At 43.3% G+C, this 24,633-nt stretch overlaps 1 protein-coding gene across 1 annotated transcript; it reads right to left on the minus strand.

Moving 5' to 3' along the window:
• Nucleotides 1-1,227: 1,227 nt before the first annotated feature.
• Nucleotides 1,228-24,633, minus strand: LOC111963216 (serine/threonine-protein kinase PAK 6-like). Its single transcript, XM_023986521.2, has 9 exons — nt 24,144-24,633; nt 12,526-12,773; nt 9,717-10,355; nt 8,605-9,138; nt 6,387-6,520; nt 4,923-5,049; nt 4,705-4,830; nt 4,404-4,538; nt 1,228-4,263 (listed from the first exon to the last, which is right to left on the minus strand). Exons 2-9 carry the CDS (start codon nt 12,727-12,729, stop codon nt 4,096-4,098), a joined length of 2,067 nt encoding a protein of 688 aa, XP_023842289.1. The 5' UTR covers nt 12,730-12,773; nt 24,144-24,633; the 3' UTR covers nt 1,228-4,095.

Below are 24,633 nucleotides of genomic sequence, written 5' to 3' on the forward strand. Positions count from 1 at the left end.
ACCCTGAACTCTGGGAGGAAGAGGGTGGTGTCAGATGACCCACTAGGGGAGGTCGGGATCGGGAAGGGGGCAGGGACCGAGCGGTGACAGCCCAACAAGCTCTCTAAACCCTCTGGGGCAAAGCAAAGTAATTTAACCTCCACCTCCTGAGCATCAGAAAGCAGTCTTATCCGGGTAATGTGCTTGACAAGAGCCTATCAGCAAGGAAATTAAAGATAGGCTTGCTGCCTGACAAAATATCCCTAATAGCCAATGTCAAGAGAGCACCTGTAAGGTGACAAACAATGCTGAAAAAACTCTCCATGCCAAAAGCACTTTTAAACGGCAAAGTCAATCTCCGAGAGCGCCCGAAAATTCCACCGGGGCGCCAAAAGATGAAAATAATGACGTTGCACAATCAAGTAGGAGAGGGAGTCAGAAGTGCGGCAGCCTACCGCCGAACGGGCGACCAAACAAACTCCGCTTCCACAGAGCAGAGATGGAGTCGGAGGGTTCCTGTCCGTCCCCCAGGGTTCACCGGGCTGGGGACCAGATTACTGCACCGATTCACCACCCCTAAGTTCATGAGACTGGTAAATAACTGTTCCTCCGGTTCCTCACAGGGCAGAGGGAGGATGTCCTGGGATAAAACTTTCCCTTTTCTCAAAACACCAGAAAGTTTACAGTCAGCCAAGTGGGACAGCATCAGCGGGTTGAAGTGTGAATTTAAGAGCAGTGTCTCCCTCGAGTAAAAGGAAAACCGACTGTTCAATTTGGAAAATTAGAGGCGGTACATTTGATAAAGCACTTTAGATTCCACATGTTCAAACAGTATGGCTTTGTCTGTAGATTCAAATCATGTCGTAATAATGGCAATGTCGCTTTTATCKGACAAAATAATAATATATTACACTATTATTGAAATATGTAGTGTATATTCTAATTATAATGTATACTTATTTATAATGAATCATGTTGTTAATATGCACAGGCTATGCTATATGAATTGTAATACATTTATACAAATATTTCCAAATGTGACAGAATTCTAATTTCTGCATTTTATATAATCTTTGTAGTAGAGTAGAGAGAGAGAGCGAGACAGAGAAAGATGCTATTGTGTGAAAGGGAACATTAAACATCAAACTCAATTGGAACAAAATAGCAGTGGTTAGTTGATAAATAGCAGTGGTTAGTTGATAAATAGCAGTGATTAGTTGATAAATAGCAGTGATTAGTTGATCATGATCAAGAGTTAATATGTATTATTTATTGATTTTTACAAAATGTCATAAATGTCCTACATAGAAATACAAATACATTACATATATTGTATCACTGGTAAGAATACAAAGAGAATGTGCAAGGTGTTCTCAGCTGGTGGACGTTCTTCAGCATCACATGCCAAGCCTGTGTGCTTTATCTTTGCAAACCAATGCAAATGCTGTCACGCATACATTTTCTGTAGCAACACACACATTCTGTAGTTTWAAAGTTGGTTGCAACAGAGTGGAAGGGATGRTTGAGGCAAACACTWAAACAGCATCCAGGCATAAACACACACTTTAAAAATTAAGTTAAATTCATACCATATACACTACCGTTCAAAAGTTTGGGGCCACTTAGAAATGTCCTTGTTTTGAAAGAAAAACACTTTTTTTGTCCATTAAAATAACATCAAATTGTTCAGAAATACAATGCAGACATTGTTAATGTTGTAAATGACTATTGTAGCTGGAAATGGCAGATTTTTTATGGAATATCTACATAGGCGTACAGAGGCCCATTATCAGCAACTATCACTCCTGTGTTCCAATGGCACATTGTGTTAGCTAATACAAGTTTATMATTTTAAAAGGCTAATTGATCATTAGAAAACCCTTTTGCAATTATGTTAGCACAKCTGAAAACTGTTGTTCTGATTAAAGAWGCAATGCAACTGKCCTTCTTTAGACTAGTTGAGYAKCTGGMSCATCAGCATTTGTGGGTTCGATTACAGGCTCAAAATGGCCAGAAACAAATAACTTTCTTCTGAAACTCGTCAGTCTATTCTTGTTCTGAGAAATAAAGGCTATTCCATGGGAGAAATTGCCAAGAAACTGAAGATCTCATCAACGCTGTGTACTACTCCCTTCACAGAACAGAGCAAACTGTCTYTAACCAGAATAGAAAGAGAACTGGGAGGSCCCGGTGCACAACTGAACAAGAGGACAAGTACATTAGAGTGTCTAGTTTGAGAAACAGATGCCTCACAAGTYCTCACMTGGCAGCTTCATTAAATAGTACCCGCAAAACACCAGTCTCAATGTCAACAGTGAMGAGGCGAGTCCGGGATGCTGGCCTTCTAGGCAGAGTTGCAAAAAAAAGCCATATCTCAGACTGGCCAATAAAAAGAAAAGATTAAGATGGGCAAAAGAACACAGACACTAGACAGAGAAAGATTGGAAAAAAGTGTTATGGACAAACTAATCTAAGTTTGAGGTGTTCGGATCACAAAGAAGAACATTCGTGAAACACAGAAAAAAGGAAAAGATACTGGAGGAGTGCTTGACGCCATCTGTCAAGCATGGTGGAGGCAATGTGTTGGTCTGGGGGTGCTTTGGTGGTGGTAAAGTGGGAGATTTCTACAGGGTAAAAGGGATCTTGAAGAAGGAAGGCTATGACTCCATTTTGCAACGCCATGCCATACCCTGTGGACGGCGCTTAATTGGAGCCAATTTCCTCCTAGAACAGGACAATGACCCAAAGCACAGCTCTATACTATGCAAGAACTATTTAGGGAAGAAGAAGTCAGCTGGTATTCTGTCTATAATGGAGTGGCCAGCACAGTCACCTGATCTCAACYCTATTGAGCTGTTGTGGGAGCAACATGACCGTATGGTACGCAAGAAGTGCCCATCAAGCCAATCCAACTTGTGGGAGGTGCTTCAGGAAGCATGGGGTGACATTTCTTCAGATTACCTCAACAAATTGACAACTGGAATGCCAAAGGTCTGCAAGGCTGTAATTGCTGCAAAAAGAGGATTCTTTGATGAAAGCAAAGTTTGAAGGACACATTTATTATTTCAATWAAAAATCATTATTTATAACCTTGTCAACGTCTTGACTGTATTTCCTATTCATTTTGCAACTCATTTCATGTATGTTTTCATGGAAAACAAGGACATTTCTAAGTRACCCCAAACTTTTGAAMGGTAGTGTAAGTACAGTGGCTCTGCAAGTAAGTCCTAATATACAGGATGTATTTACATTATTTGTTCATCTGCTACATTTCAAGTTGATATTCTAAACTGAAAACKTATTTGCAATTTCACGTTACAAACCATTCACAACACTTTTCGGGAAAAGCAAAATAGAATAAATATTAAAAGGAACATGATTCCTTGAGCACAATAAAAACAAACAGCCATCCCCTCAWCTACACATTTGTCATGGTGATACTGGCAGCAGGTCTCTCATGTCATCTCTTAGTAGCATGTTTTAAACATTCTGATCAGGCCAGGTCTGCCTTCATTTGGCCATGCAAATTGTTTACTGACAACGTGAACTTCAGTCAGTGTCCCATATGGTTGTAGAGGTATGTAACATCAMGTTTCTCTCCAAGTCATGAGCTACCATACCTTGAGTATAGCACAAGCTGAAAATTCACTATTATCCAAACACTACGATGGGAAACTGCTCAATTTACTGCTCAATTACAGTAAAAGTTCACAATGCAGTTTACAGTTCCCTTGGATTTCAAGTCTGTATATAATGCACCAATGCTAGATTGGTGTTGTGTCGGGAGGAATCCCATTGGATGTTGTCTATCACAGGTAGAACCAGACGTTGTTGAAATGAGTTAGGCATACTGTTTGTTTGCATGCTACTGTTTCACTACACCAACTCTTTGCTAAAGTGCTTCTTACAGTAGGTCTCTAAGCCCGTGCTGTGCCATTGTTTACCAAGCCTACAGGCCTGATGCCATGAGCTCTGTAACAGCACCAGGATCTCTGGGTCTGGATCTGCTCTCTGGTGCTGCTCCCACACTGGGATGGGTACTGGGTGGGTTGGGCCTGGGCAGATCACACTCAGGGTGGGTACAGTAGTAATCAGGGATCAGGGTCCACCATGGGATCAGCAGTGAGACATGCGCTTGCGGTACTGCTCCACCAGGGGCACCAGGCACTGCGGGGAGCCGCTCTGCAGGAGGAAGGGGTGTTCTAGCAGGTCTGTGGCGCTGGCCCTCTCCACTGGGTCCCGGGTCAACATACGGTTCAGGAAGTCTTTCAACACCGGGGATACCTATAGTGTAAAGTCCAAGCTAATTCAGCAGACATGTTGAAATAGAGAAAAGATGTGTGTGTGTGTGTGTTTCTGTGTTTCTGTGCATGTGTAAGAGAGTATCCCTCTATGTACTGTATGTGTTCTGTTTGACCTCTGACCTGGGTTGTGTTCCGTACGKTGGGAGCTGGCTCATCCCTCAGTCTTCTCATGGCTGCAATGGGGGTCTCACTGAAGTAGGGGGGCTCYCCATCCACCATCTCAACTACCATGATGCCCAGAGACCACACATCCACCTGACAGACACAACAAACCAGTATACAGTATACTGTATATCAGCAGTGTTGACATGCACATGAATACTGGACATCATGAGTATTTGTTTGGACACAGTTAGTATGCAGTAATATACCTGTACAGTTAGTTATGATACAGAGTAGTTTTGAATATCTTCTTTCTCACCTCAGTGCTGTATGGAGATTTAGAAATGACCTCTGGAGCCATCCAGTATGGTGTTCCTACTAAAGACTTCCTCTTGGGAATGTCCTTACTGATCTGTGCACAGAACCCAAAGTCTGACAGCTTGATCTGTACAGGACAGGAGCATTACAATTAAATTATCAACAGTTATGAATACATAAACAGGTGTGTTCTCTCTCAACTGAATTCAAAAGACTTACCCTCCCATCCAGTGTTAGCAGTATGGAGTCACTCTTGATGTCCCTGTGGATGACTCCCTGGGAGTGAAGGTAGGCCAGGGCTTGCAGCACAGCCTCACACACTGTGGCTATCTGCTCCTCACTCAGCCTGCATGGGGGAGTGACACAGATACACACAACACTCAAAACTGCACTGCAAAATGGCTGTTGTTGTGTCACCCAGGTGATGCTATAAATTAATGGTGGCATAGGTGAGGTTCAGATGACTATGTGCATTCAGAGTATCACGTTTATGCATTTTGAATATAAAGACTAGGAGATTTTGAACATTGAAGAACTGTGTTTCAGAAACTCCTCAGTAAATACCTTAGCACACATCTGCAGTTCAAATGACAAATCAGGCTCCTGAACACCACTCCTGAACACCACTCCTGAACACCACTGTTCTGGTAAATAGCTGAGGGATGGGGCTGGAGCTCTCAAATTCATAGACAGAGCTATGCATGCAAGGACTGACCATCCATGATATAAAAATTATAGTTTTGACCATGTTCTGAGGCTATACAATGTTTGTTAGAAATATAATTTTGACAAATAAATGGACTAAAACAAGCTTAGATTTTGGGTTCTGATGGGGTACGACAGTTGAACTATGCTCTTTCTAAGTTAGATTCTTAGTTATATTCTTAAAGAATCAATAGGTATATATAATTCATTTAAAAGTTAAAAAATGTAAGTAGCAATCGCAGATTGTTCCTTTAAGGCTTCCAGAACGATATTGATTGTTTTCAAAACTTATTTTGGGATGGATTGGAGTATGAAGGAGGTATATTTTAGCAAAGGGGTTTTATTCCAGGCAGTTCAATCAAAACAAATACTAATCTTGGGTTCTGACAACCAATGAAAATTACAGACTCCATCTGGACCATTTTAATATGTCAGCTGGCTAGATAGAAATGCACTCTGTCCCCATGTCTCTAGATACCTGGTTTTGGGGTCAACTCCTATCTATGTAGTGAGAATGTGTCAACTTTCAGTTTGGAATTTAAAATACATTGACAGGTAGTGTTAATATGCATTGACAATTTGTTTATGCATACAGTTTCTGATATATTTAACAGCATGGGAGCATAGATTGAATCAAATTAAATTAACCATGTCATTTCAACATGCACAAATCTAATTATGTTATCAGATTATAGTTTCCCATAGGAGGACACAGTGTTTTGCTCTAGTATCAGTGAGAATGAAAGCAACTGTGCTTAGGTGCCTGTCCCCTCAAGCAGTCAGTACCACACTACCACATAATGGTGAAAATAGGTACTGAAGACATGACTCGAATTTTGCTTTATCATTCTGTCACACAAGTCTTTGAATTCTTGTCTCTTAAAAATGACTATATTTTACTTTTCATTGTTCCTTCAATACAATTTGCCCCCAATTGTTTATGGGGGAGTAGGTCAGGTCTGTGCTGTGTCTCCATACCTGGTCTCAGACACGATGTTGGTTAGTGCTCCACCCTCTATGTACTCCATGATGACCCAGAGCTCCTCCTCCACCAGGGCACTCTTAAACATCTCCACCACGTTCCTGTGCTGGTAGTCCCTCATGATCACCACCTGGACAAACAAATACAGTTGATAACAGAGGTGTCACATAATGTTACTGATGATTTCAAGAGGGCACTGATGGGCAAAATAGGATCTTTGTGTAGTATTGTCAGGGACAATAACTAACTGATGGGCAAAATAAGGACTAGCTGGATCTAAGGGGGCATGTGCCCCCGCAGTTTCAAATGATAACAGGTGGGCTCTGTTACAGATGTAGGATCTTAATTTGACCAGTTTCTCACAACCAGAAAATAATCCTGCAGCAACAAGAAATGTGAATTATTATGTGGATTATAATTAATGGACATTTTTGTAGGGGGTGATAATTTTCTTGTTRGAATAAATCAAGTCTGACATTTTAAAATGTAAATTAGAAACTTTAGAAACGTTTTAAAATCTTGAATACATTACAATGTGCATTTCCTGCTGTGAAGGGATATTTTCTGCGACAACAGAGAGATCAAATTAAGATAGGATATACAGCACCATTCAAAAGTTTGGACACACCTATTCATTCAAGGGTTTCTCTTAATTTGATGTCTTCACTATAGAATAATAGTGAAGACATCAAAACTATAAAATAACACATGTAGTAACCAAAAACAAATCAAAATATATTTTATATGTGAGATTCATCAAATTAGCCAAATTAGCATTCTCTCAACCAGCTTCAACAGTCTTGAAGGAGTTCCCACATATGCTGAGAACTTGTTGGCTGCTTTTCCTTCACTCTACGTTCCAACTCATCCCAAACCATCTCAATTGGGTTGAGGTCGCATGATTGTGGAGGCCAGGTCATCTGATGCAGCACTCCATCAATCTCGTTCTTTGTCAAATAGCCCTTACACAGCCTGGAGGTGTGTTGGGTCATTGTCCGGTTGAAAAACAAATTATGGTCCCACTAAAATGGGATTGTGTATCGCTTCAGAATGCTGTGGTAGCCATACTGGTTAAGTGTGCCTTGAATTCTAAATAAATCACTGACAGTGTCACCAGCAAAGCACCCCCACACAATCACACCACGTCCTCCATGCTTCATGGTGGGAACCACCCATGCGGAGATCATCCGTTCACCTACTCTGCTTCTCACAAAGAGACGGTGGTTGGAACCAAAAATGTCAAATTTGGACTCATCAGACCAAAGGACAGATTTCCACCGGTCTATTGTCCATTGCTCGTGTTTCTTGGCCCAAGCAAGTCTTTTCTTATTGGTGTCCTTTACTAGTGGTTTCCTTGCAGCAATTAGACCGTGAAGGCCTGATTCACGCAGTCTCTTCTGAACAGATGATGTTGAGATGTGTCTGTTACTTGAACTCTGTGAAGCATTTAATTGGGCTGAAATTTCTGAGGCTGTTAACTCTAATGAACTTATCCTCTGCAGCAAAGGTAACTCTGGGTCTTCCTTTCCTGTGGCGGTCCTCATAAGAGCCAGTTTCATAATAACACTGGTGGTTTTTGCGACTGCACTTGAAGAAACTTTCAAAGTTCTTGAAATGTTCCTTATTGACTGATCTTCATGTCTTAAAGTAATGATGGACTGTCATTTCTCTTTGCTTATTTGAGCTGTTCTTGACATAATATGGACTTGTTATTTTACCAAATAGGGATATCTTCTGTATATACCACCCCTACCTTGTTACGACACAACTGATTGGCTCAAACGCATTTTAAGAAGGAAAGAAATTCCACAAATTAACTTTTAACAAGGCACACCTGTTAATTTAAATGCATTCCAGGTGACTACTTCATGAAGCTGGTTGAGAGAATGCCAAGAGTGTGCAAATATTGCATCAAAGCAAAGGGTGGCTACTTTGAAGTATCTCAAATATAAAATATATTTTGATTTGTTAAACCTTTTTGGTTACTACATGATTCCATATGTGTTATTTCATAGTTTTGATTTCTTCGCTATTATTCTGCAATGTAGAAMATTTTCAAAGCAAAGAAAAACACTGGAATGAGTAGGTGTGTCCAAACGGTTGACTGGTACTGTATGTATATGATGTATCCAACGTGATTTATTGGTGATTTGGGGTGTTGTTGTGAGGGTTTTGGGGGTCATTGAGGATGGTGTTGGCTGGAGGTCTTCATACCTCATTGAAAAGCAGCTCTCTTCGCTGTTGTCTCCGCAGGTCCATCATCTTCACGGCCACCTGCCTGCCGCTGTGTTTCTCCCGAGCAATACACACCACCCCCGTCGAACCTTCGCCAATCTTCACAAAGTTCTCCAGGTACGACCGAGGGTCCCCCTTGTCTACCACCATCTGCAGGGCAGCCTTAAACTGTTCATGGGTCACCTTGGGGGGGTCTGGTGGCGGCCTCTGGGGGTGCTGAGGGGGTCTGAAAGCAGGGGAGCATGTGCCTGGGGGGCTGGTGGCCAGGGAGCCGGTGGGGGAGGGCCGAGGCTGGGAGGGGCTGTCCTGCCTGGGGAAGGGAGCATTAGGGCAGCCTGAGTGTCTCAGAAAGGGGTCAGGGCCGTTGGGTCTCAGCCCCATGTTGGGAGACAGTCCCAGGGTGTAGCTGGCTGAGGAGCGCACCGTCCTGTGGGGTCTGATGCCACTCATGAAGGGACTGCTGGGGGTGCTGGGTAGGAAGCCTGACTGGTGGTGCCTCAGAGCTGACTCTGCCTGGATGATGAGAGAGTAAGAGAGAGAGAGAGTTGGCTGTCTTCCCAAGGTCCCTCCCCTGCTTTATTACTGGATGTAAATAACAGTGCTTTACTCTCACACTATGCATTCAYTTCACCTGGTACGCCCCTTGCTAAAAGGCCATACAGATATAGGATCTTAATTTGATCACTCTTTTGTTGCTGAGAATTTTTGCTCTTTTCATAAAGCCTACTTTTGACCAGTGAATAGCCTAACCACCGATCAAGCAACATTATGGACTTAACGTTCAAATCCTGTTGCTGCAGGATTATTTTGCTGTGATAATATAGGTCAACTTAAGATCCTACACTTGTAGGTACCTCAAAGTACCCTTGAGATCTTGCTAAACATAGCATCTCTCAACGTTTACAAGCACATTCAAGCAATAAAGTCACAAATCACATTTTAGCACCTCGGAAAAAACAACAGCATTAATTGAGCAATCGAGAAATTGGTTGACGTATGACTGTGAATAATATATCATAGTTGATTACATCAGCTAAGCTATGACAATGTCCAAATATAGATGAGAGATAATGATGAAGTGACATGCTTACCTTCAGGTCGTAGGAGGAGTATGGTCTGCTAGGGCTGTTGTGGGAGTGGATGTAGAGGTTGGTGCGGTACTCCGGAGGGGGGTGACGCCCATGATCAGGATGGGGCTGCTGGACAGCCATGGCTGGGTTGTAGAAGCATGAGAAGGGCCTCTGGTTGTGTGGCATAACCCTTGGCACCTGGAAGTCTCTCCTCAACATCAGTCTCTCTGTGGGACTGCCCACCTCACAGCTAATATAAGCCCCCTTAATAGGCACCTGTATGGGCTGGGATGGAACCGGGGGTCCCTCCAGAGAGCTGACACTCACCTCGTAGGTGGACTTAGCCCTGGGAAGATCCCCGTTGGGCTGCAGGGTGATGCTCTTCTTCATGCCCATTTGGGGCATCCCACTCTCACTGTGGATGTTATGAGCCCTGTCCCTCCACTGCTGCTGCTCCATGTCATCCTCTCCCAGGTCTTCATACTGGTAGGTGTCCCCCTCCTTCACCTCCCCCAGCCTGCCAAGGGACTGGGCCCTCTTCCTGCCTGAAGGGCTGCTCTTCCTTAGGGAGTTGGAGCTGGTCACGGACAGCCTGCTCATGTCGGAGATCATGGCTGAGATGTAGTCTCCATGGCCGATCATACTCCCACGCACAATGGTCTGAAAGGAGAGCAGTTATGTTCAGCCAACCACATTGACTGGAATGATCATAACATACTGAGAGGCCTGTGCATTTGGGTGTGGAATAAAGAGGGTGACACAACTGTCACTGGAAGATTATTTTTAGAACTCTGAGTCTGAAAGGGAAGTTTTGGCATTCTTCAAAAATCCAGACTTAACTCGTTTTCCCAGTTAGTTTTGCTGGCAATATGTTGGAAGGACATATCTACATATTGCATGTTTATTTTGTAGCATAGATGGTGATTTCATATTTTGGCCTGTATGCAGGCGCTTCTATTTTGTAATGTGGGTTGTATAAAAACGGTAAAAACTGACAGATTCTTTCTGACAAGTAAAATATCTAGCAGCACCCAGAGAAAGAGCATTAACTTGCCTTGACAGAACAAGATGACACAGACTTAAAAATGCATTGGCAGAAGGCCCTTCAGTTTAACATATCAGAGAATAGGCCCATTGGCTGATTACTCAATCTCTGGGTAAAGAAAAGTCATGTTCACTGTTGTGAGAGTCTTCCATGSTTCTGTCTTTGGTATGGTGCTCTAGTCTGCTCTCACAGCTGCACAGGTGGCTTAAGGGCTATGTATACCCTATGAAGACGGACCCAGTGTCACAATGTCGTTTTTTTGTCACAAAAGGGGTGGCTCCGTGTAGTGTGTTCAGACATTCTACGTACTCCCGTGCCACACCACATTAAAATTGTAACGCGCTGTATCATTCCTCGCGTAGCCATGGGGGCAGCGTTGAAGCTCGCATGGTTTGTTGATCTGATCTATAGACTATGTATCAAAGTAACCTATTTTGCATTGATAAGTACATATAATCTCAGCCACTATTCAAACAATAAACCAAACAACATTAAAGGCTTATTAGAATCCCCACAAAAATGTATTTTGTTTAGAAGTGATAACTTTATTCTAGGCTATTTGAAAATGTAAAAGCAGTGCTTGTTTCTTCTTCTCTGTGACAAAAAAAGTATGACATTATGTTTTTAGATGATATGGGAGTGAATACATTGAAGCAGCATATCAAATTGGGATATTGTTGTAGGTTACACTGGCAAGTATAAGAATATTTGACAGGCCATATTATTTAATTATAAATCCGATTATATCACATGAGATGTGGGAAGCTAAAAGGCTAGCTAGCTTGCAATGTTTAGCCAACTTGCCAGCAGGGGAAGACAAGACAAGACAGACTTTCTTTTGCTTTCACAAGAAATGAGAAGACAACAAGAAAACCTCTGTCACCCCTTGATGAATGTTGCTATTTGGGATGGGTGAGGTATCAGGTTACCCAAAGGTGCACGTTGCTCTAAAATGTCTGACTCCACCCAGCGCACTCATGCGTGTAGATCTACGCACGTGAAGACTAATTCACATCCCACTGCATACCCTTTACAATGGACAGAATGCATCATTATTGTTCAAATGTAGCAAATGTGATCATGTTTCATGTAACCTCTCCAACCTTTGCCTCTGCCATACAGGCTACATCATTTACAGAACACAAGACTCCTCTGTACTACCAATCCAATCCTGATGATCCCATTAAAACCATGACTCTGCTTCATAAACTGACAAGGAGATTCTGAAACGCAAAGCTCAAACTTATCCACTGGTGGTAATGAAAATGTGTTATGTTTTTCTAAGGGGCATATCGGCACGAGCATTCAGTCTAGCGCAGAAATCTTTAGATTTGCAGGCTTTATCGCTCACTAGCATKTCCACTGCTGTACCTGCACTTTCTATTCCTCAGCGTGACTTCTGTGGGAAGGCACCATGGATCGTTATTAATTGCCTGCATTGAGTAATAAATCTTGGAGCCCTCCAAGGATTCATGTTGTACAGTCAGTGTACACAGCAGGGTCATTAGCTGAGCCCTGTGATAGATAAGAAAGCAATATGACAGGGAGAACAGCAAAGTGTTGACCACCACAGTGCTCTGCTGCAGTAAAGGACTCTGTACTGTAGTAAGAAAGCCTCTGCTATAAACGCTTTTGATKGAGGGCTTTGAGGCTCACTCATACTGGAATATTCTCAGAAATAAAATCCTATACATTTTCAACTCTTTTTAATCTGTTGGAAAATACATCAAGAGAAAAAGACACCCAGTGCATACAGCCAGTTGAGCTGAGAATAAGGCCCAGTACCTTCTTTGGATTGAGCTCAACTGGGGTGATCCGGGAGGGGTCCACCATAGGCTTGGGCCTGCGGAGGTTCTCTATCAAACTGTGCCATTGGGTTGGCAGGCCCACGAAGCAGCCTCGTTTAGCGTCAAAAGAGGTGTGCACCCGGTGCTCAAAGTTCTTTGGTGCTGAGATCTCTGGCCTCTTCTTTTTCTTCTTACGAAACATTGTCAGGTCCAGAAAAGTGACAGCTTGCCAAATTCAAGATGGCCCTGCATAGACAAGAAATATATATAACATGTTTCTAAATCTGCAGCACACTTAACATCTACTGTACTGTTAATACCATTGATAAAGTCACTTACAGCTCCTTTAATCTATGAACAGTTTATTATCCATCAATGTGTACGCCGAAGTGACTAAGCAATCATCAGATGCAGTACGTTCCCAGAAATCAAAATACAAGTGAATAAACTCAAATCTATCTGTCTAAAAAAACATTTTCCATCTTCCAGACTGGCTTTCTGTCTGTCACTGGCCTTTGTGCTTTAGAACTTGTCTTAGGGGGACAGAGTGCATTGGGTTTGTAAGCCTGTGTGTAATGAAGGATATCTGGTCAATTAAGGCTGTTTCATTCTCTGTGCCCTTTTACTGACGAGCACACAGTCGGCCTCGCCAGAGCCCACAGGCTTTCAGAGCATTAGAGGGAGGAAAACACACTAACAGTCTACCCACTATGCTACAGTCTACCCACTATAATACCATCCCCATTCCAATGCTAGTGAAGAAGCATGAATTTTTCTGGCTTGTAGGGAAAGTAACCACTCAAGCTTTAGATATAAAGCCCTCTGCACTGACAGTGGAGTGGTATAGTGTAAGCCAAGGACACTGCTGTCATGTCTCTCATGTGTATCTACCACAAAGACAGTTATCAATTACATTACATCTAATGTCCTTAGCTGTACTAGGATATAATTCACCCACATTTATGCGTGCGTATTTTCTTGAAAATATAATAGGTCATTTGAGCTGCTCTTTGATAAAGTGCTGTTGGAGAACATGTTTTGTTGAAAGCTGGTGGATGTTTGTTAGAACATCAAATGGGAACATGGCCGGTGGCCCACTGTAACAAGCTGGCATGACACGCTAATGACGTTGTCATATGTAACACAACAAATGTGCCTTCAGTTGAATATGGCACATCTCCCATGATGCATTGTGACACAGTGGGAGTTTAGGAAATCACTACTACGGCATTCTATAACTCAGCAGGCCATCACACTGGCAGCCTCCCCTCCCACACTCTACAATCCCAATCTCCCCCCTCCAAGGATAATTCAAACAGAAGGTTAATATGCTAAGTGTTGCATAAGTGTATCATTCTGTGCTCTCCCTATGTACGTAATGTGGAGCTGGGAAGGAATTTAATTCTGACAGGGACACTATAGCGTGAGGGAGGCTGGCAGGAGGTGTGGTGGGTGGGCTTGAGGATGGAGCGGGGACCACAGAGCAGGGTAGACCTGACTGTGATTTTAGACGGGGACCTTGTTTTTCACTCTAAAACACGAAAAGGCTTTTAAGGAGTGTTTGTCTTTTGAGTTTGATTAAAGAAAGATTTGAAATAACCAGAAAGTACATGACTGTTTTTTCGCTCCATATGCCTGGTTCTCTRGTTCTGTGTCTGTTCAGAACTGTGCATTTGCAGATGTTGGCACTACTGAGCCAAATATTTACACAAGGCTCTTGTGTTTCCTGTACAATCAGATCTATCAATATTTACTCATGAGTGAAATGTAAGCTACTACAGTCATCCGGTGCCAGTGATAATGGGATGATACCATCACAAACAGAATGGCTGCTCTCAGTGCTCTGTGCTGTGTGCTGCTACTCTATCAGGCATCATCGCTTTGCAGAACTGCAGATTACAAACACAACATTATACATTACTATATSCCTTCTATGCGGTTCCTTTCAGAATAAATGGGAGTTACAAAGTAAAGAACCAAGTAATTAGACACAAATAAAAACACAGTATCTTGATTCATTCTCAACAAAATGAATTGAAAAGTAGATGATTTACAAGTTGTGATCACAGGCTTCTGCCCTTACATCGACCTCTCAGAATCCACTAAGCTTATGACTGTTCAGATAACAATATCTTTCATTTCAGCCCATAGGAAAATACTGTATATATATGCATGCAGAGCGGAACTTGCAGTTGCTATAATAACGGTTTCTGGTCACATACTTCTGAACTACAGGGACTTGACCCCATGCCTCAGCAGCTTGCCTTGAATCTATCAAAGTGCTGAAGCAAAACTTGGCCACATGCTGTCAAGGATATCAGAAGCCATAGAGGATGAGGTCATTCTAAATTGTGCTACACTTGTTGATTTCTTTCCAACTCCATGAACACACGTGCAAACATAGCATAGATCCAAATACCTGCCATGAACACAGAACCAATCATGCGTCCCTTTCACAACTGATTTTTAAAGATTGATGGTTCAGAACCATCAATTGTTCAAAATCACTTTTCAAAGGGACACATGCTAAAATCTTTACCAGGCATACTGGCCTACTTAACGTTAGAAAACATACTTACTCTTGTAGTACAGTCTGATCAATAATCACTCCTCTAATTTGTATGAATTACAACCCTGGTTTTTAAAAACAGACAGCCTATAATTCCAGAATGTGTCAGTGTCCCTGTAAACAACATACCTCAGAGCGCAAACATGCCTTCAAACCCAACGYCCATCTCTAGATCTAAAAACAGCCATACCACCCTGTGAGCAGCTTTAACAGGCAGACAAGCCTCTCAGTTATCCCATCAATCCAGACCCATWGAGGACAGGACTAGTGATGGGGGGCGTATGCACCCCTTACCGTATTCTTAGAAGGGGATATAGAGATAGCGAGATATAGAGAGATACGAGAGGTATTGGATTTGCTRGATGTGAGTCCACCAAGCTCAAGTGAATGTTTTCCCTATTTTGTCCTGATTGTCTTTCCATCCCTTTTGGCAGACTTGCACTGATGTAGGGAGGATGAAGGTTACTATGCTTGTAAGATCAGTAGCGTGTTCAGCCCTCCTGTGATCCAATTTTAGGACACAGTTTCTCCCACGAGTGCTGACGCACGTTTGTTGTTCACAAAATATGTGTCAAATTGTGAGGTGTGGGTGGGAGATGGGACAGAAGGTTATCCTCTTTTTGTGTTTGTCAATGCATGAATAATCCAGGGCTGAATTACACAGCTAGACCTGTGCCATGGCATAGATACCATCAAGGTCTTAACTGCTGTTTTGGACTCTGCAGTGCGGTGGTGTGGGCTCAGAGATTTCTATTCTATCAGCTTCATTATGATGCCCGTTTTGCCCTTTGAGTGTAATGAGACTGCATTGCCTCTCAAGGGGGGTGGAGGTGGAGGGGTATGTTTTTTCAGTACACAGACACGCACGGCGATCACACACCACACACACACACACACCACACACACACACACCACACACACACACACACACACACACACACACACACACACACACACACACACACCAACAACAACACACACACTCTGAGGGAAGGATAAAGGTACACAAGAGCTGGACGTGACTGGACGGCACAATTGCAGTGTTTATGATTGTGGTTGATGCTGCCCTTTCCTTCAGTAGCCATGCCTGTCTAAAGAGTCACTTCTAGTGGCAATAACAGAGCTGAGTCAACACGCAATAGGGTGATGATTATTGTTTTAATTTAAACGTTTAAAAGGTGTAATAAAACTCGATTTCTTATGACACATAAACAGTTTTTTCCAATTGCTAACACACTAAAATGACATGCACAGCACAATTATTTAAACTGACACACAGAGAGCAAAACCTCTTCTCAAGTCTCCAAAAGTTAAACACATTTTCTGCTTTACACAACATTTTGCAATTCAAAATGGCACTTTTAAATGCACTGCACACGGTTCTCTGCATAAGACACAACAATCTGACATAAAGTCACATGTTTGCCATTTCAAAACACTGCCATTCAAATGACACTACATGAGCTAATTGGCAATACATGTGCCACCTGACCAAAACACCTCAATGGTTAATTGTTACCACTTCAATCAGGAAGTAAGCACTATGAAAAGACCACAGGTGAGCACCTTTTGTTTTACAACAACAATGGAAGCCGTTGCAGAGAGAGGAAAGGAAGAGGGAGGGAGGGAGGGGAGAATGAGAGGGGGGAAGAGTGAAGTAAGGGTTAGAGCTGGTAGAGGAGTTCATGGCCAAAGAAGACAACAACTTTCAAATGAAATCAGAGCAACCTTAGTTGATCATGTCATCAACCATGGGCTGACAATGCGAGAGGCTGGACAGAGAGTGCAGCCCAACCTGAGCCGTTTTACTGTCGCCTGTGTCATCGGGACATTTAGACTGGAGTACAGGTATGTAACCAACATTTCTTTCACACTATGTAGTACACCCCATGTCATAGTGTATCAGTTGGGTGACACCTGTTGACTTCATGAATGGCTGATGTCATACACTAACTGCACAAATTTCCTATAGAATTTACTCTACTGTGGGGGAAATATCTTTAGGCTGCATTGTCCAAGCCCTATATTTTTGTTTTTTTGTTTTTCTAAAGGACTGAGAGACGCAACCATGGTGGAGGAAGGGGCCAAATGTTCACCGGGGTACAGGAAGCTGCCATTGTAAACTTGGTTTTGGAAAATAATTAAATCAGATTACGAGAAATTCAAAGCCACATCATCCAAGACAACACCATATTCAACAACATTCAACGAGTCAATCTGTCCACATTGGCTCGCATTCTCAAATGAAACCAAATCAGAATGAAACAACTTTATAAAATGCCGTTTGAGAGAAACTCTCAAAGAATCAAAGAGGTCAGACGAGCATATGTGGATGTAAGTACAATATTGACTGCAGTACACTACAYGCAACATTGTTTCCCAGTGTACTGGATAACACCATATTGGCTGCTTTTGTTCTTTGTTTTCAGGGAGTACTGGAAATGGATGCTCATGCAATCCCACATGAGTTCATCTTTATAGATGAGGCTGGATTCAACCTAGCAAAGACCAGAAGAAGGGGGAGAAACGTCATTGGCCACAGAGCCATTATAGATRTTCCTGGCCAACGTGGTGGGAACATCACAATGTGCGCTGCCATCTCCAATACGCATGGTGTCCTCCACCGTCATGCCAACCTTGGACCATACAACACAGCCCATATTCTCACATTTCTGGACAGACTCCACAACATTCTCATACCACCAGAGCGTATGAATGATGCAGACCATCAAAGAACCCGGTACGTTGTAGTATGGGACAACGTGAGCTTTCATCGTGCAGCCCCAGTCCAAAACTGGTTTGCTGACCACCCACCATTTCTCGTGCAATACCTCCCACCATACTCACCATTTCTGAACCCCATAGAAGAGTTATTTTCGGCATGACGGTGGAAGGTATACGACCGGCAGCCCTTTGTGCGCATGCCTCTTGTGCAGGCTATGGAAGAGGCATGTGATGAGATTGATGTGGGTGCGATTCAGGGATGGATAAGGCACTCAAGGCACTTCTTCCCTCAATGTCTGGCAAGGGAAGATATTGCCTGTGATGTGGACGAGGCGTTGTGGCCAGACCCAGCTGTGGCCTGTGATGTGAGACGAGGCGTTGTGGCCAGACCCAGCTGTGGCCTGTGATGTGAGACGAGGCGTTGTGGCCAGACCCAGCTGTGCGGCAAGATGCTGCCTAATTATTTTTCTTTACTCTTTTTTCTATATCTTTTTTCTGCACATTTTTTCTGCAATTTTCAGTTTTTTTTAATTTATTTTTTTCCTCCACTTTTTCATATTTTTGTTCAGTCCAATGTAAATATATCTGCTGTACATATGTTGCACTGACTTGTTTGGTGAAAAATAAAAATAAATGTTTCAACAGCATGTGTGTATATCTGCAAATATTTCTGTGCATCTGAAGAATTTTCTACAATTTGAACTATTTTAGTATTATGGCAAAGCATACTAAAGATGAGAGTGCTTTTCATTATGCCCAACAGTGTGTAGTTGGTTAGACAAAAATCTGGTAATATGAATGAAGTGTGTGCCATTTCGTGCAAACGTTTGATTTTGATACTGCTATATGTAGTTTTGGTTGCAGTGCTTCATTTTGCAGGATATACAGTGGGGCAAAAAAGTATTTAGTCAGCCACCAATTGTGCAAGTTCTCCCACTTAAAAAGATGAGAGAGGCCTGTAATTTTCATCATAGGTACACTTCAACTATTACAGAAAACTCTTTAAGAGGCTCCTCTGTCCTMCACTCGTTACCTGTATTAATGGCACCTGTTTGAACTTGTTATCAGTATAAAAGACACCTGTCCACAACCTCAAACAGTCACACTCCAAACTCCACTATGGCCAAGACCARAGAGCTGTCAAAGGACACCAGAAACAAAATTGTAGACCTGCACCAGGCTGGGAAGACTGAATCTGCAATAGGTAAGCAGCTTGGTTTGAAGAAATCAACTGTGGGAGCAATTATTAGGAAATGGAAGACATACAAGACCACTAATAATCTCCCTCGATCTGGGGCTCCACGCAAGATCTCTCCCCGTGGGGTCAAAGTGATCACAAGAACGGTGAGCAAAAATCCCAGAACCACACGGGGGGACCTAGTGAATGACCTGCAGAGAGCTGGGACCAAAGTAACAAAGCCTACCATCAGTAACACACTACGCCGCCAGGGACTCAAATCCTGCAGTGCCAGATGTGTCCCCCTGCTTAAGCCAGTACATGTCCAGGCCTGTCTGAAGTTTGCTAGAGAGCATTTGGATGATCCAGAAGAAGATTGGGAGAATGTCATATGGTCAGATGAAACCAAAATTGAACTTTTTGGTAAAAACTCAACTTGTCGTGTTTGGTGGACAAAGAATGCTGAGTTGCATCCAAAGAACACCATACCTACTGTAAAGCATGGGGGTGGAAACATCATGCTTTGGGGCTGTTTTTCTGCAAAGGGACCAGGACGACTGATCCGTGTAAAGGAMAGAATGAATGGGGCCATGTATCGTGAGATTTTGAGTGAAAACCTCCTTCCATCAGCAAGGGCATTGAAGATGAAACGTGGCTGGGTCTTTCAGCATGACAATGATCCCAAACACACCGCCCGGGCAACGAAGGTGTGGCTTCGTAATTTTTGTCTGTCATAGTTGAAGTGTACCTATGATGAAAATGACAGGCCTCTCTCATCTTTTTAAGTGGGAGAACTTGCACAATTGGTGGCTGACTAAATACTTTTTTGCCCCACTGTATGAGGTATTTTGCAGTTTGGGTGTGTGGTTTTGTGAATTGTGTTAAGTATTTTGATAAAACCAGCCTAGTTTGCAAAATTGTGTTTTAGCAATTGGGAAAAACTGTAAAGACATACTCCCTCCATGTATRTTTCATTAGTAAGTGGTCTGGTATRTCATGCAAGTGGTGTGCAAGCAAATGAAAGGGGAGATACACTATRGAACCTGCACTAAGTTACTCGTTGCCGGAGTGTGACTGCACGCTAGACAGTAGAGACACTGGGGGCAGATCTTCCTCATAGAGGGAAATGGGGTTTCTTTGCTGATGGCCTCAATCATCATGTTACCATTACTCAGTATAACATGAGCTGTTACAGGAGAGGGTACAGTACTCTACACCACAGTACATCATATAATAGGAGATAAATGATACACATCCAAAAGTGGTCATTGCAATGAAAAGAAAGAAAGTGCATTTGTGCTTAATGCTTGCTTCTCTCAAGTGTGGTGTTTATTTGAGCTAGTGGTACAACAACAGCATTTAAAAACAAAAAAACGTATTGTTATATCGCTAGCTCAAATAAACACCACACTTGGGAGCAGCCAGCTATGTACAGTATACCCTGGGGCTAGATCATGAACCACATTCATTAGACACTGTAGTTTATTCAAGTAAAGCTCTAAAACAGAAGAATATTCTGGAAAAGTGAGTGTGCAAAACTCACTGAACTAGGTCATCTGCCCTTGCAAACTCCTGTTAAGTAAGCAAGTCAGAACTGCATCAATAACTGAAATTCTGGTTTTAAAGAAAACTGAAAGCTTTTCCATCATGTTCTTAGTCACTCAATGAAAAGAAAACTAAGAAATTAGTTTCAGAAATTAAGAAATGTCCTAATCCTACAACTTTGCGCTGTTTTAACTTCTAGGGTAGAAACAGTGCATGACTGCACATAACTTTTGGGTGAATATTGACAGTATRGAGTGGAGGAATAGTCCAAAGAGAGAGAAAGGTGGAGGGGTTATTTAGCGAGGGCGGTCAGTATTGTTGCCTGACACTGACAACATTTCAATAGGTACACTTCTCTCTTTGTGTTGGAACCTCGCCACGTGTTGTCATCCCTCCTCATCACCAAGAGAGTCAATGTCTTTTATATGTCAACCTTTATATGTCAACCTTGTACACTTCAAAGGCTGTAAACAAGCCATAATAGGAGGGATTTGAGAAGGGGACAGGGAGCTTGACAGAGAATATACATCATTCTGCCTGAATTAGATTGGCACAGATTCTCCAGGCCCAGTAAGTGTGAGAGAAAATGGCTTAGTTCTTCACTAGGCCAGAGTCGACGAAACACTAACAGAGTCATGTGAAGTAAAAGCTAGCTCTTATCTACCCCAAGCACCTTGACATAATGACACTGTAAATACAGCACATCTCAAGTCGTAAGCCCTGATGTGCTATTCCCCCTGCATGCCTCCAGTGATGCTGCTGACACATGCCTGTACCAAATGCTCTAAAAAGTCCTAGCTCCCAAATCRCCCGGCCATAGGGTGATACCTAGTCAGTTGAATCAGAGAGGTGTGGGGGGCTGCCTTGTCAGCTCAGGGATTCGATCCAGCAACCTTTCGGTTACTAGCCCAACGCTCCTACCAGCCAGGGAACCTGCTGCCCCATATAGAGTACTTATAACTGTTCCACTGAGGCCTATAGGCAGTAGGGAAGTGAAGTACAGTACTGACCCGCACTCTGTTTGATTAAAGATGCTACTGGCTTCCACCAGTCCTTTAAACAATCTGACTCTCAGCAGATAAATACATATAATCTGGTTAGTCCAATGAGACAGGCCAAATGGCCTCTCAGGGGTGTAATTTATTGATGCAGAATTCCGCCCTAGCAATCTTTACTGTACACCCTTCTTCCTATGAAAGGGACAAAATGACAAAATATATGTTTTCCCTCCATGTTATCAATTTGCGGCAGCTTAGTTCCTCTTCCATCACCCAGTATGGGCGCTGTCTCATCACACAGTGTGACTGCAGGGCATACTGTCCTAATTTTACTTGGTCGTGTTCTAATCCTCATTGTTTGACATCTCATGGCCAGTGGCCACAGAAAACTCTTAATGCCCACTCTCCTGTCCTGTCCTGTCCTGTCCTGTCCTGTCCTGTCCTGTCCTGTCCTGTGCTGTCCTCTCCTCTCCTCTCCTCTCCTCTCCTCTCCTCTCCTCTCTTGGAAGATACGACTGTGAGTCAAGCATTCATCTTGCCTCCAGCAGGCCCACATGGGCACAGTGCTGGGCTGTATGCTAAGGGTACAGTATGGGAACTTTGTCTCGGCAGCACCTGTGTGCTTCTCCATGTGGTCCGTCTGTCACCATCCCAGCTGTACCTGAGACAGGCCAGCTCGTTTGTCATCGCCTTGACAGCAATGTGAGGCAGCGCTAGACCGTGAACTTTTAGAAAAATGAGGGACAGAAAAAAAGGGTTCCAAAAAAGTAATGACGTGAGAAGAGGAGTCACGAGTGTGTATGACATGTCACTCACCCTCAGCTAGCATATGTCCACCTGGCTCTGTGCGCTCCATAAAACTCTTCTCTCACATACTCTTTCTCTCCCTCCCTACCTGGCCTTCTTGAATATCAATGAGAAACCTGAGAAACAAACACATGGCGTGTCCGTTACTGCTGGCTGTGGTATAAAGAGTGTCCAAAGTGTAGTGTTAACTAGAATCTGTAGAACCCCCCCCCCCCCACCAACTAATTAAATACACTTACAAAACATAGAACAGGGTTAATTAATGACCGATCAGGTTATCTGAGTGCTGATTATTGATTAACCTCAATTAATCCTCCAGCACCTATGAGTGGAGCCTCTGCCACTCCTAACCATCCCTGGTCTGGGGAAGCTGAGCTCTATAGATCTGTTGATCCAGGATGTCCCAGAGCAGCGCTTCTCTGTCTGATGGTTCTAACTGGCCATTAGCCTGCTAGTTAACAGAGGCAACCCTGTGCTGTGCAGCAGGTGCAGAGGGGCCTTTCAGCTGAGTCAAACGGGGTCAACTACTCACAACTAATTTACTGGTGTGAGAGGTAAGTGGTGCATGTCATACTGCTGCAGTCAAACATGTATGATTAAGGCATAATTGGCAGTATCACTTCAGGGCCTGTGGTTAGAGTTTCAACCTATGGCAGTTATAAACCAGAGCAGAGATAGGCCTTACCACTGTTCACAGGAAAGAGAAATTCGTCAAGTTGTTGATCGTACCAGCAATCCCATGAAAACTATATCCCATTATATTATCTCCTTGATGTAATTACTTAAAACAAGACGAGTCTGACGTAGACTATTAATGTAATATAATCTACAGTATAAAACCTTGTAAATTGGCATGAGTGGTTAATTGTCAGTCTGCCACTTGGTCTCTGCTATTCGCTGAGCAATTCTTCTCTGTATCCTCACTTCCACAGAGTACAAACATGTAGCAGTACATTACAACCATCCTGGCACACTAAAGGAACACATTTTGTGCATGATGTCACAGAGCAGAAGAAGAAAGCTAATGTTTATCTAGCAAATCCCACACTCGTCAGTTTGTTCCCCTCCCTCGGCATCCACGTAAGCATAACTATACATACAGCAGCTGGATCCCTCAGTCAGCTTACAGTCAGCTTACAGTCCCAGATAAGGACAGATGCATAGGGACAACAATGAGTACCTTTATTCTCAGTGCATGCATGCAATGAGCATGAAATACTATAGCTTTGCATGTATTGTCTTAACATGATTCATTCTCAGTCAAAACACAGAAGTATCTGCTTGCTCACCAGCCACTCTGGGAGATAATTTATTACAGAAGCTGAGCGACAGAGAGAGTAGAGAGAGTATGAGAGAGAGGCGAGGAGGAGAGAGTAGAGGAGAGTAGAGAGAGGAGAGAGGAGAGAGAGAGAGAGAGAGAGAGGAGAGCGCGCGAGAGAGAGAGTGCAGTGGAGGGGCAGGTGAAGAGCGCTTTCAGTCAGTCTTTCTTCTCTCTCCTTATTACCTGGGCTTACTGCATCCTGTTTCTCTCTCTCTCTCTCTCTCTCTCTCTCTCTCTCTCTCTTCTCTCTCTCCTCTTCTTCTCTCTCTCTCTCTCTCATCTCCTCCACACCGCTGTTGCCTGCGACCCGATCTATACACACACACATAGACACACACTATCCTGTTCATTATCAATGGAGCTAAGCCTCTTTTCCCTTTTTCTGCCCCATGCCCCCATCCCCACTCCCCAGATGGAATACACAGGGTGTGTGTAGGGATTCATTAGTGAAAAAAAAAAACGTCAGTCTCCTTACCTTGCCGATCGCTGAAGGAGGAGAGCCTTTCCTCCAGGAAGGGAAGAGGCTTGTGAGCAAGAGTGAGCACACACATATACACACACACACTTGTTATACACACTCCCTCACACACACCCCCACACTCTTGCACATACACACATGCATACACACACACGCATACACACACACACACGCATACACACACACACACCGTCGAGGAGGGCTGGCTCTCAAGCAGACGCACACTGCAGGCTGCTGCTTGCTTGAGAAAGCCTGATGCATTCCTCCCTCCAGGCAGAAACACACACTGCCATCTCGAAAGCTCTTTGTTGGGGATGATTCATCCCCAGCTCCCTCCGTGGCTAACAACTCGTCCGTGCGCCGCTACACCGCTGCCTGCTCCTGGGGACACAGGGTAGCCAGTGACAGGGACAAAACCAGAGGAAAAGCCCCATCCAAGATGAGAGAATATCACAGCCATGCAGAGTTCCTTCCCTCCCCCCTCTCT

This window comes from Salvelinus sp. IW2-2015, linkage group LG4q.2, assembly GCF_002910315.2.
Source record: "Salvelinus sp. IW2-2015 linkage group LG4q.2, ASM291031v2, whole genome shotgun sequence".
NCBI lineage: Eukaryota > Metazoa > Chordata > Actinopteri > Salmoniformes > Salmonidae > Salvelinus > Salvelinus sp. IW2-2015.